This window comes from Microcaecilia unicolor, chromosome 5 (genome assembly GCF_901765095.1).
Source record: "Microcaecilia unicolor chromosome 5, aMicUni1.1, whole genome shotgun sequence".
NCBI classification, from domain to species: Eukaryota; Metazoa; Chordata; class Amphibia; order Gymnophiona; family Siphonopidae; genus Microcaecilia; species Microcaecilia unicolor.
In genome coordinates this window covers 355,073,361-355,086,537 of record NC_044035.1, presented here as the reverse complement: position 1 = coordinate 355,086,537, position 13,177 = coordinate 355,073,361, and the positions used below count along the sequence as shown (strand labels likewise).

Genomic DNA, 13,177 nt, shown 5'->3' with positions numbered 1-13,177 from the left:
AGGAGCTGCAGTGGGAATCGAACCCAGTTCCCCAGGATCAAAGTCCACTGCACTAACCACTAGGATACTCCTCCACATTTAACCCCAAGTGTACCTTTTCCCAAGTTTGAATTCATTTTCCCAGCAGGTAAGATACTCCAGTGAAGTTTTGAAGTTTTCCTTCCCTCAGCAGGTCCTCTCTCAGCACCTCTTAATTTCTGCTTCACAGGGTTTCTAGATTGCAGATTAATGCCAGTGTGATGCAGTATTGGGTTATTTTATTACATGTGGACTTGCCCTCCGTATGACTGAAATATACACGGACCCCTGTGATCAATACATTCAATGCATCAATACATTCTCCTCTGTATTATTCCCCCGTAACTTTAACACATTGAAACCTTAATTTTACAGGTAAAAAAATATATATATTAAGCCGGAACGTTCTCCTGCTAATGTTCTGTTGCCCTATCAGTATCCGTTGTTCTTCTATTGTTCAGTCGTTCTTCTCCACTGTTTTATTCCCCTTAACGATACCTAGACCTTGTTTTAACTTAACTCCTCACAATGTAACCATAATTGTGTTGTAACAAATTGTACTTCCATCATTCCCAATGTATTGTAAGCCACACTGAGCCCGCAAATAGGTGGGAAAATGTGGGATACAAATGCAATAAAATAAATAAATAAAATCACATCTTATTCTGATTTTGCAGAGTGTTTGGGTTGAAAGACATCATTTGGCAGACAAACTGTACAAGTCAGGATGAGCTGATCCTGAACGTGAACCACGAGTGGCCGGTTTATGTGAACCCCGGTATCCTGTTACTCCTCTACCTCACCATCACCTCCCTCCTGAAACTGAGGAAATGGAACGTCCCTGGGCTGGTGAGCACAGAGACCTCAAGGAAGGCTGAGAAATCATCTTAGGTCTCCTCTGCAGTCTGACTAATGATTTCCCGTAGACTGTCATCTCCCAGCTCCTCCAAATGGTTCCTTGAGAGCAGGGTGAGCAGACCCCCAAGAGCAAGGATCTTCTCCTACTCTCTGAGCAGGGGTCTCCCCTACCCTCTGACTGAGCACAACCCTAAGAGCCGGGGTAGTCTTCTACCCTCTGACTGATCAAAGGTAGCCTGGAACTCATTCCAAGAGTTGGGGTCTCCTTTATCCTTTGACTGAGAAGATCTCAAGAGCCGGTTCATCTCCTACTTTCTGACTGAGCTGAGGTCTCTTATCCTCTGAGCACATTCCCAAGAGCCGGGGTCTTCTCCTACGCCAGGGGAAGGCAACCACAGTCCTCAAAGGACACAACTCAGTTGGGTTTTCAAGATTCCCACAATGAATATGGAAGTAGTACATGCAAATCGATGTCATGCATATTCATTGTGGAAATCTTGAAAACCCAACTAGGTTGTGATCCTCGAGGAACCTGGTTGCCACCCTGTTCTACCCTCTGACTAAGCAGATTGATGTGGAATCTCCCCTAGTCTTGACTCAGCAATTCCCCCATAAGTTGGGACCTCTCCTACCCTCTGAGCAGATCCCAGTGAACTGGGGTCTCACTTCTTCTCTGACTTAGGGGTTCCTACCCTCTAAGTGTTCTCCTGTTACCGGTAGCCTTACTTCTGAGAAATTGTGTTTTGTTGTTTTTTAGAAGGAAGGTGCTGGAACAATGCAGCCAGAGTTGGAGCTAACACCGTTGGAAGGGAACAGCATGACAGAAGAAAACAAGGTGAGAAGTGGTGAGACAACAATGTACAGAGTCAGGGGCAGATGCAGGAAGTGCTGAACCCCAAGAGCAAGTATGCTGCACTCACCTCTCATGCACTTACAGACCATTCGCTTACCAGTTAAAACCACTACAAATCCTTAAGATCTGTTTGTCTTGGGGTGCTGGGGAGCTGAAAGCATCGTGGCTGATTGATCTGTTCTTGTTCCCTTCCTGAGAATATAAATCTTGATTATGCCTCTCAGGACCTCCTGAAAATTACAATGAACAAAATCAAACTTAGCCCCTGTCTGCTGGTAGCAACAGAAGAAGGAGGAGTAGTTTAGTGGTTAGAGAAGTGGCTGAGAACCAGGATGCCAGGGCCCAAATCCTACGTTTTGACACCTTGGACAAATAACTTCATCCTTTATTGCTTCAGATACAGCTTAGCTAATAAGTCCTCCAGGACAGGAAATTGTGTGCTCTGGTTTAGAAAAGGTGAGTAATTTAAATAAAGAATAATAATAATAATAAAGGTGAATGCCTCTGTGCCACAGTGTGGAAATTCTGCTGGGCCATTTCAGAGTTGGAGGGACAGCTGTATGCAGGGGTTGAAAGCTGAGGCAGAACCAGTCGTATTTAGTGACGGGAAGCCCAGTTAACTTTAAGTGGCTGTGAAAGCAGAAAAGCTGATAAACCAGTGGAGTACTGTTTGAAAGAGGAATGCGGGTGGCTTCGGGCTACCGGGGTTTCTGATCACAAGCAGTGAGTGGGAAGTTTAGGACAGTAAATCCTGGGCAATACCCTGACATAGATTGGGCAGAGTAGAGAAGCCCTCTGGTGAGAGCTTTGCCTTAGATCTGTGAAAATCCAGCCTGGCTGAAAAATGATCTTGCAGGGTCCTCAGATACTTTGCTCCAGAATTGCATAAGAGTAACTCAGAGGTAGGAGTTCAAAGACTCGCTGAGGGAGTAAGAGAACCAGCTAAACGCAGACGGTTATCTCTGGGGGGGAATATTAAGAGGCAGATGCACGAAAGCTAAATGAGCCTTTAATGACTCTCCAACGAGGAAAATTTGATCCGTTGCATGCATCAAAGGGCTTTTACCGAGGAAGCCAGCAGCTAACGAAAACGGAATGGAGATGAGCAATTAGTGTGAAAACCCCATTGAAACGACATGCACTAACCTTTTCCGATTGCCTTTACGCAGGAAAAAGGCAGGAAAACTAACGAGAGGTCTGGACCACTCGTTAGGTCAGCTCTGTGGCAGGAAAAATCATTAAGAGAAAAAATAAACAAACTTTGAGCCAATCCCAGCGCATTAGCAGAGCTAAAAGCGCTGTGATTGGTCCAAAGGACGTCAGAAAAACAAAAATAAATAAAAATAAAAAAAGGATCGGGAGGGGGCAAGGGCGCTCATCAGGAGCGTCCTGTACGGACGGCCTTGCCCCCCCCCCCCCCCCGCTGCTCGCCACTTTCCGCCGCTCCCCCCACCCCGAAAAAGCAAAATTCGAGCAGCCCCGGTCCCCCTCCCTTCCTCACTACTCTGTCACCTCAGCTCCGCCTCCCGACATCCTCCGTCCTGTGCCCCGCCCCCTTTTGGGGTCGTCGCCGCCATTCCCCTCTTCCATCGGGCCCCCCTCCCTCTTACCGGGCCCGTGCAGGACCTACTTAGGTTACTGACGTCAGACAGGGGCGGGCCCAGCAGGAGAAAGACGCGCCATCGAAGCTGGGCGAAGGCAGCCATCAGCTTTCTTCTTGCCCGTGCAGCGCCTTCGGACAGAGGAGAGAGGCGCTGCACGGGCCCGGTAAGAGGGAGGGGGGCCCGATGGAGGAGGGGAATGGCGGCGACGACCCCAAAAGGGGGCGGGGCACAGGACGGAGGATGTCGGGAGGCGGAGCTGAGGTGAGAGAGTACTGAGGAAGGGAGGGGGACCGGGGCAGCTAGCATTTTGCTTTTTCGGGGTGGGGGGAGCGGCGGAAAGTGGCGAGCAGCGGGGGGGGGGGGGGGGCAAGGCCGTCCGTACAGGACGCTCCTGATGAGCGCCCTTGCCCCCTCCCAACCCTTTTTTTTATTTTTGTTTTGATTTGATTTGGGAGCCATGTGCTTGTGATTTGACTGTGTTTTGACTGTTTGTGGCATGCGCAGAGCAGCTAACATAACGCTTGGCTGCTCTGCGCATGATTTGGGGGCCGATTAACGATGTGTATTGTGATTCTTTGGTACATTGTACGTTTCAATACCGATCTCAGCATGTGTGACTTTTTTTTTTGGTGCATTTTTCGTTATTTTAAAATCGTTAGGGACTTTAACGATTTAGATTTTTTTACGTTTGGTTGCTGCATCTGCCTCTTAATCGCTTCCTAATCAGCTGGGTTTTCAGTTGACTGTTCACCTAAATCTATGATTTGTGCACGGAGGAAGAGTTTTTAACTGGGCCGATTGAATCAGATAATTGCCCGAGTTAGGTTTAAAAATGGACCTCGTAGGGCAGAAAACCGATAACCCATCCATTGCATTCAGTTATATTGTCCGCACTGCAAGGTTGGGGGTTGTTTGCCTTTTTTGTGGAAAAGGAACATTTTGGTCTTTTCTAAGTTTACCTGTAGGGCCAATGATTTTCAGCATTTCTAGCAAGTTTAGGTTCTTCTACTAACATCTGGAGAAAAGGATAAAATGACCAAATTACCTTAAGGGGAGGATAAACGTATGGGATCGATCGATCTATCTATCTATCTATCTATCTATCTATCTATCTATCTATAGCACTACAAGGCATACACAGCGCTGTACACCATACACAGAAGACAGTCCCTGCTCTAAGAGCTTACAATCTAGATGACAGGTAAACAGAACAATTAAGGGGGTAAGGGAATAAAGAGGTGAGGATAAAGGACAGGGTGAGTTAGGAGTCAAAAGCAGTGGGATGTCTAGGTCCATATGTTTAAAAAAACAAACAAACCCCAAAACAAAAAACCTTAATGTTTTAGAAAAGCTCAATGAATGTGAAACCGTTTCTAAATGATGTACAGTGCTATCAAAGACGCATGTGTATTTTGCAAGATAGGCATTAGAAGAATGTTTTAGAACAGAAAACGTTGCGGGGGCTTTGCACATGTAAATACATATTTTGGTAAAACTGTCCACGGACAACTGATAAAGGAGGCCAAGCTCTTGACACTCAAACTCTTGGCAATTTGAGGTGGTTTTTGAATCCCTGAGAGGAAAACAGAATTCCTCCCTCAGGCCCGAGGAAGAAGTTTTAGCCGACCATTGAACATGACTCGGGAGTGGGTGTAAATACTCACAGGCAAGTTTCCTACCGGTCTAAAATACAGAGGGGTGGAAATTCAGCCAGCGGCATTCGGCACTGTACGGACTGCCACCAGCATTAGGTCCGGAAATTCATTGCCAGGCCATGTCCGGGCTTCGGCACTGAAGTTCCGGGTCTGTGGAGCCAGCTAAAGCATAGCTGGTTACGTGCGACATCCCGTAGGGTGAATTGCATAAAGATAGGACTGACTTTTATGTGTTCCTATTTATGCGGTTACCTTGGCTGGATAAGTACCGAATATCAAACAAACAAAGAAGTGAGGTAAAACTCAGCGAGGATATCCAAAAGCCTTGAAATAACAACAGCATAAAAGACGACCCGACACAGCCGTGTTTCGGCACAAAGGCCTGCCTCAGGGGTCAGATGAATCTACAGAAAAATAAACATAATGCAAACACGAATGGATATGGTATACAATAAAAGTAATGACACTTGAAAAAAAAATGACAGTCTATGTAGAACAAAATAAAAACGGTGATATGGAAATAAGAACAAACAATTCTGTGTAAAATATTAAAAAGTGCAAACTGATTGGATATGCATGTATTATAAAATCGTTGGTTTAATGTATGGATAAAAAAATATGCAAATAAAAGTACAAGGATAATCCTATATAATAAAAAGCACCTCCAACAATCTGAAGCTGACTCCGTGGCAGTGTAGGGTTTGTAAGTCTGTAGTTCAGCGTTTCATTGGCTCTCACTGTCCCCGCCCTCATGTCGAGGAAGCGGAATGCTGCATAGTTGCCAAGCAAACAAACGCGACATCACAGGAACGAAGAACCAATCAGACAGAACGGAACTTGGAGGAGGGAAGTGGAGTGGATTGAATCTCTAACAAACAATCATATACAGGGAGGTACGAACATCAGTGGAGGCAAGTGCACAGAACGGAAGGGAAGACAAACATTTACTCGCTTTGTCACTCACATACATCACACACACACACACACAGAGATCACACACACACACATCACACACACAATCACTCTGTGTATCTCTCTCTTACACTGTCTGTAAAACACAGTCACTCTCACATGGGCAACTCTGTTGCATTCTCACGATTAAGGAGCTCTTCTGATGTGATTGTTAAACTGATTGAAGGGCCTGAACAAGGAAATCTTTTACCACATTGTAACACAGTTTACACAAAAAATATTGTATATAAAGAAATCTTACACATGTAAACAACAATTATATTCAGAATACAACCGTGGAAACATTAATGGAAGGAACTCATTACATTGCTAGCGCCCGTTTCCTTGCGTTAAGAAACGGACCTTTTTTGCTAGTAAAATAATAACATCCTCGCTGAGTTTACCTCACTTTTTTGTTGCTCACTTTTACGTGACGGATTGCACCTCCTCTTTTCCTGTAAGTTCTGAATATCAGCACTTAACTGTCCAAGTGCTGACTCTGTCCCCGGAATGCCCCCAAAATAGCTGGTTTTGAACGTGGTGCTAACCGGACATTTTCAGCAGGACAAACCAGTTAAGAACTGCTGAAAATGACCGGTTAGCCCTGGACAGGCAGTTTAACTGGCCAGCAGCTGTGTCTGGCTGGTTAAATCGCTTTGAATATCGATCTGAGAGTGCAAGGACTACCCGAATCATGTCCAGAACTTGTCCCTGTGCATGCCTGAAAGGTGCTCCTTATGCGCGTGGGCCAATTTACAAATTTAAATCCACAGTTTCCACACAGAAATGGTGCATAACTGAAACTTCAACCTGCTCCCTTCTCCACTCTCCCTCCACCTGTGTCTCTCATACTTTCTCTGGATATCTCACGCTGTCTGCCTTCCTTTTTTTTTTGTCTACAGCCCATGTTATCTGTGAGCAATAAGGCACCTGGAGAGGCGTCTGAACACAGCGTTGTGCATGTGATGGCAGAGCCATCCCAAGAAGGCCTAGGTAAGCAGAGCTTCCCATAACCAAATAGCCTGTGGAAAGCGTGACAGGCTGGGGTTGAAATCTGAGGTGTCTCAAAGCACAGCTGCCATGTCCAAAATGAATAGCAACAGAAGCAACACCCATCACAGAATCGACACAAACAGTAAAGCAGAGATAGTCCAGAGAAGCAGCAGTCTCGAGGTTTGCCACAGAATAATTTCTTGGATGTTGACCCGACTTTGCCGAGGTTTGCCACAAAATAATTTCTTGGATGTTGACCCGACTTTGCCAAGTTTTGGCACTTATGCCTTCGTCAGGGGGGTCTACAACTGTTTCATCTTCAGATGGACACAATGGCTTTTGGTGTCCAGCGTGCGAGTGTTTAGCAGCTACACTGGATGTATGATCATTTGTTCATTTGAATAAGTCCAAACCATCTTAAAGAAGGTTCTTACATTAATCATAACATTATATTTTATACAAATGTATTTATTTGAAAAGTCACTTTTATAGTATAGTAATAGAGCACAGCAATCTTATCAAAAGCATATAAGACATAAACCAACATACATTTCCCACATATATAACATCATTAAAAACCTTATCCAATCCTTGGAAGTCAGTCCGTGGTGAAAATTACTGAAGTAAAATGCCAGTAATTAGATCAGTCCAAGTTAGTTGATTTCTTCCCATCAACTGAAAAAAACCTGTCAATGGTCCTTATATAGAGTAATTAAGGTGACTTTACAAAGCTAGCTTAGCTATGAAAAAATGGTTTTATATGTACAATTTTTCAAGCAATTGTGGAAAATTAAAGAATTTGTTATAAAGCATAAGACACTGGGCCAGTTGTTTTGATTGTTGGACATATAATGGCCCCCTGTCTTTCAAATGAGATGGATCTTTAAGTGTGTCCGTTTTAAGTTGATTTACAGTTAGGTGCAAGCATTTAACCAGCCACTGAGGGTAACGTGTTCACATCTAAAGTTAAGGAATGTAAATGCAGACTTACATTTGTATTCTAGAACCGCAACTGCATGCACAACTGTCTTTATAGAATCCACGCTTGGCGCATGTCATCCCAGGTGATCTGTTGAAAATTACTCTCTATATATATACTGGGGAAATTGCGGCCTGATCCAGTAAAGCGTCTTCTCATTTGTGGGAAAAGCTGAACTGTTTGTCCTGATTAGATTGTAAGCTCTGTCGAGCAAGGACTGTCTCTTCATGTTCAAGTGTACAGAGCTGCGTACGTCTAGTAACGCTATAGAAATGATAAGTAGTAGTAGTCTTTGGGATTCCGGAATCTTGCTACTCTTTGGGATTCCACACGGAATCTTGCTACTCTTTGGGATTCTGCATGGAATCTTGCTACTCTTTGGGATTCCAGAATCTTGCTACTCTTTGTCCTTATCCCTTATTTGTCCTGTCTGTCCTAATTAGATTGTAAGTTCTGTCGAGCAGGGACTGTCTCTTCATGTTCAAGTGTACAGCGCTGCGTACATCTAGTAACGCTATAAAAATGATTAGTAGTAGTAGACTGTGGGCCCGATGTCATGGTTTCCCCAGAAATGAAGGATCGTTTCATAAAGTCTTGGATCCTTCACTGCATTTGGCTTTTACAAAGCTTACCCTTGAGTAGACATCTCAGAGCAATCTTTCATCTTCTGCCAGGGGTCATTAAGACTGGGGCATGACAAGAATGTTAGGAATTATTTGGGAAAGGATAGAGAAATAAAACAGAAAATATTCTAAGCCCTCAGTATTCTGATCTAATCTGTGGTTTGACTTCATCTTCATCTTCAGTACCGTGTGCAATTCTGGGCACCCCATCAAAAAACAAACAAAAAAAAAAGATTAGAGGAATTAGAAAAAGTACAGAGAAGGGCAGCTATGTGATAAAGAAGATGGAACGACTCTCTTGGGGTCCTTTTACTAAGCCGTGGTAAAACGTGGCCTGCGGCAGTGTAGGTGCATGTTTTGGGCGTGCGCCGGGCCAGTTTTTACCACGTCTGCAAGAAAGGGCTTTTTTTTAATGGGACAGGAAAAGGGTGTGCGTTAAAACTAAAACCAGCGCGTGTCTAAAACTGACCTGAGCCCTTAATGCCACCAATTGATCTCACGGTAAGGGTACACGCTTGATGACCGGTCAGCAGGTACCAACTGCCGATTATCACCAGAAACAGCGCGCGTGGGAGGAAATAAAATAAATCATCCAAGCATTATGGGCGCACGCCAAATCTGAAATTATTGCCAAGGGTCGCAGTAGGCTGGTGGTGATCTCATTTGGACGTGCACTGAATGCACATAGAGCTTAACACGCCTTTGAAAAAGAGCCCCTTATGAAGGGAAGCTAAAAAGGTTGAGGTTCTTCAGCTTGGAGGAGAGACATCTGATAGGGGAGATATGCCTGAGTCTATAAGATCCTGAGTGTAGTGGAAGGGGCTAAGTCGTTGTAAGACAAGGGGGACACTTCTTGTGTAGCTGACTGAAAACAAAAGGTTTTTTTTTTCAGTTGGTGAGATCATGGTTAGTAATAATATATCCAACTCCAACGAAGCCAACACCTACAGAAGGTGATCTCTCCGCAAGAGAAATGAAAGCCAAACAAAGCCCGCGCGGCCGCATTGCTGATCTGCAAGGGCAGGCCCCTACATGAACTGTAGGAGCCTAGTGGTTACTGCAGTGGACTTTGATCCTGGGGAACTGAGTTCAGTTCTCACTGCTGCTCGTTGTGACTCTGGGCAAGTCACTTAACCCTCCATTGCCCCAGGTACAAAATAAGTACCTGAATATATGTAAAGCGCTTTGAATGTAGTTGCAAAAAAAACCTCAGAAAGTCGGTATATCAAGTGCCATTTCACTTTTCCCCTCCCTTATAAGTAGGTGCATTCCTGCCCAATTAACCTTGGCTGCCTGTATAAATGTGGTGACCACGCAGGCACTATCCATTTATATGAGGCCTGCTGGATAATTTGAACCACCTCCCCCACTTTGTTTCTGATATTATCTGTATAATTTGTACAGATATACAGGGAAGCAAGGTGTGCATTTGCTGGTCTGTATATCAGGTGGAATGTTGCCTTCAATCTGGCTCCATGGTACTGACTGTTCCCAGTGACAGCTGTATTTCTATTCACCATATTTTCTTGCAACTTTGCTTCTTGTTTTAGCCTTTCATTAAAGGGCAGTGAGGGGCCTGGCCTGGCAAGCAGTAGCAGTCAGTTTCTTGCAACACTGAGTCTTGATTTCCGCTTAGCACTGCAGCAGATGGTGGGCCTGCTTGGATCAGATATGGAGGGCAATGAAAGGAAGAAGGTTTAGAAGTTGGGTAGAAGACATGGGGGATGGGGTGGTGGTGTGGGCTACCTATGGGAAGTTATTTGAAATTACCCAAACTGAAGGGGCTCTATTGTGATTTACTATGTTCTGCTTTTATCACAGATCAGAAAAAAGCTGAACGGCATGAAGAGTTCTCTCCTTTCCACATATTGAGTCACGTCGTCATGAAGCAAAGCTACATCTGTGCTCTCATTGCAATGATGGTGAGCCGGCTTATTCTTTGACCTCACTGCCTACACTTAGCAAAGTGCTTCTGTAATTGTCAGGTTACACTCCTTAACACTCTCCCCCCATATTTCTCTCACACTTTGCTCTACAGTTCCTCTTACCAAAACAACACACAACAAGGCTGCTGTCCCTGCCATAGAGCACCATGCAGCAAGGCAGCCGTCCCTTAGAGCTCCACACAAGGCAGCTGTCTCTGCCCTAGAGCGCCACCCAACAAGGCTGCTGTCCCTGCCGTAGAGCGCCACGCAACAAGGCAGCCATCCCTTAGAGCTCCACACAAGGCAGCTGTCTCTGCCCTAGAGCGCCACGCAACAAGGCAGCCATCCCATAGAGCTCCACACAAGGCAGCTGTCTCTGCCCTAGAGCGCCACCCAACAAGGCTGCCGTCCCTGCTGTAGAGCGCCACCCAACAAGGCTGCTGTCTCTGCCGTAGAGCGCCACGCAACAAGGCAGCTGTCCCTGCCATAGAGTGCCATGCAACAAGGCAGCCGTCCCTGCCGTAGAGCGCCACGCAACAAGGCAGCTGTCCCTGCCATAGAGTGCCATGCAACAAGGCAGCCGTCCCTGCTGTAGAGCGCCACGCAACAAGGCAGCCATCCCTGCGGTAGAGCGCCATGCAATAAAGCTGCCGTTCCTGCCGTAGAGCGCCACGCAACAAGGCAGCCATCCCTGCCGTAGAGCGCCACGCAACAAAGCAGCTGTCCCTGCCATAGAGTGCCATGCAACAAGGCAGCCGTCCCTGCCGTAGAGCGCCACGCAACAAGGCAGCCGTCCCTGCCATAGAGCGCCACGCAACAAGGCAGCCATCCCTGCCGTAGAGCGCCACGCAACAAAGCTGCCGTTCCTGCCGTAGAGCGCCACGCAACAAAGCTGCCGTTCCTGCCGTAGAGCGCCACGCAACAAGGCAGCCATCCCTGCCGTAGAGCGCCACGCATCAAGGCAGCCGTCCATGCCCTAGAGTACCTGTTACTGGTCAACCTTGCTGATAAACCGTTATTCCAGATTTATGACTAGCCCCAGTTCTTTAAAGATTTTTACTAGTCTTTGCTTCCCTTACACTGCTTCGTGCACTTACTGCCTTCTTATACTCTCTCTTCCTTAGCTTACTATTACTCTCTTCACTCTGTGGCTCTTCAGCTCTGTTCATCATGTGCCTCAGACAGAGCTGTTTTTCGGTATTTCTACACTGAATATTTATTAGACATGCTGGGATACATATACATGTAAAAACCAGGTTAACTTTACATATTGGTTATTTTCCAAATCTTTTTGCTTATGCTGGTTTGACTATTGACAAGCAGACTCTTCAGCTCATGATAGAAAAATGACGACATGTGGCCTATTCAGTCTGCCCATCCATGCCGTCTACTCTCCCTATCGCTCTCTTAGAGATCCTGTGTACTTATCCCAAGCGCCCTTGAATTCAGATACTATTTTTATCTCCACTACTTCCACTGGAAGGCTGATCCACGAATTCCCCACTGTTTCCGTGAAGTATTTCCTTAGGTTACTTCTGAGTCTATCCCCTTCATCTTATGCCCCCTCATTCCAGAGCGTTCTTTCAATTGAAAGAGACTTGCCTCGTGTGCATTTATTCCTCATAGGTATTTAAATGTCACTATCATATCTCCCCTCTTCCACCTTTTTTCTAAAGTCATTCCTGCTGTCACCACTGGAAATCACTCCCTACTGGTTGGCGAATGGAGAAAAATGTTCCAGAGTTACAGGCTTCTCGGTCTCGGGAATACGTCAGCTTTCTCCAATGTAAGGAGACGAAAAAGGAAAACAAAATGCATTCAAACCTGTTCTGGGTCTTAGTCCAAACTTTTATAATATCCTTTTTATTTTAGGCAGGGCAAGAAAAATAGCACTCAAACACAGTTTACACTTACAGGGAACACCTCATAACAGTTTGGAAGAAAAATACTCATTTCGAAAGATTTTAACTGCTGGCTTACTTTAAAATTCCAAAAAATCCATTAGGCTTCCTGTTATAGCATTATACTCGGGTGCCCTTGCAGTTTAAAAACCACAAGAAAAGAAAAAAATGTCTTTTTAACTCAGCTTGGCTACTTTTAAATCCTGGAGACAGAGCACAGCTACTTAGGCTGCTGTCGTAAGTTCATAGGTATTGCCATACTGGGACAGACCGAAAGTCCATGAAGCCCAATATCCTGTTTCCAACAGTGGCCAATCCAGGTCACACGTACCTGGCAAGATCCCAAAACAGTACAATATGTTTTATGCTGCTTATCCTAGAAATAATCAGTGGATTTTCACCAAGTTCATCTTATAGACTTTTCTTTTAGAATGCTATCCAAACCTTTTTAAAACCTCGCTAAGCTAACTCCTTTTACCACATTCTCTGGCAGCAGATGCCAGAGTTTAATTACACGCTGAGTGAAGAAATATTTTCTCCAATTTGTTTTACATTTACTGCTTTGTAGCTTCATTGCGTGCCCCCTAGTCCTAGTATTTTTAGAAAGAGTAAACAAGCGATTCACGTCTGTGTTCAACTCCACCCATTATTTTATAGACCTTTATCACATCTCCCCTCAGCCGTCTTTTCTCCAAGCTGAACAGCCCTAGACGCTTTAGTCTTTCCTCATAGGGAAATCGTCCCATCCTCTTTATCATTCTCGTTGCCCTTCTCTGTGCCTTTTCTAATTCCACTATATCTTTTTTGAGATGCGGTG

General features: G+C 45.2%; 1 protein-coding gene across 1 annotated transcript in view; it reads left to right on the top strand.

The window, feature by feature from the left end:
• The window catches only part of PIEZO1 (piezo type mechanosensitive ion channel component 1), a gene marked incomplete in the record, with an annotated part of 321,245 nt that overhangs the window by 163,944 nt on the left and 144,124 nt on the right, over positions 1–13,177 (top strand). Inside the window, 4 exon segments of the mRNA XM_030204591.1 lie at positions 696–867; positions 1,634–1,711; positions 6,842–6,932; positions 10,356–10,456. Of these exon segments, the coding sequence (XP_030060451.1) occupies positions 696–867; positions 1,634–1,711; positions 6,842–6,932; positions 10,356–10,456 (442 nt within the window).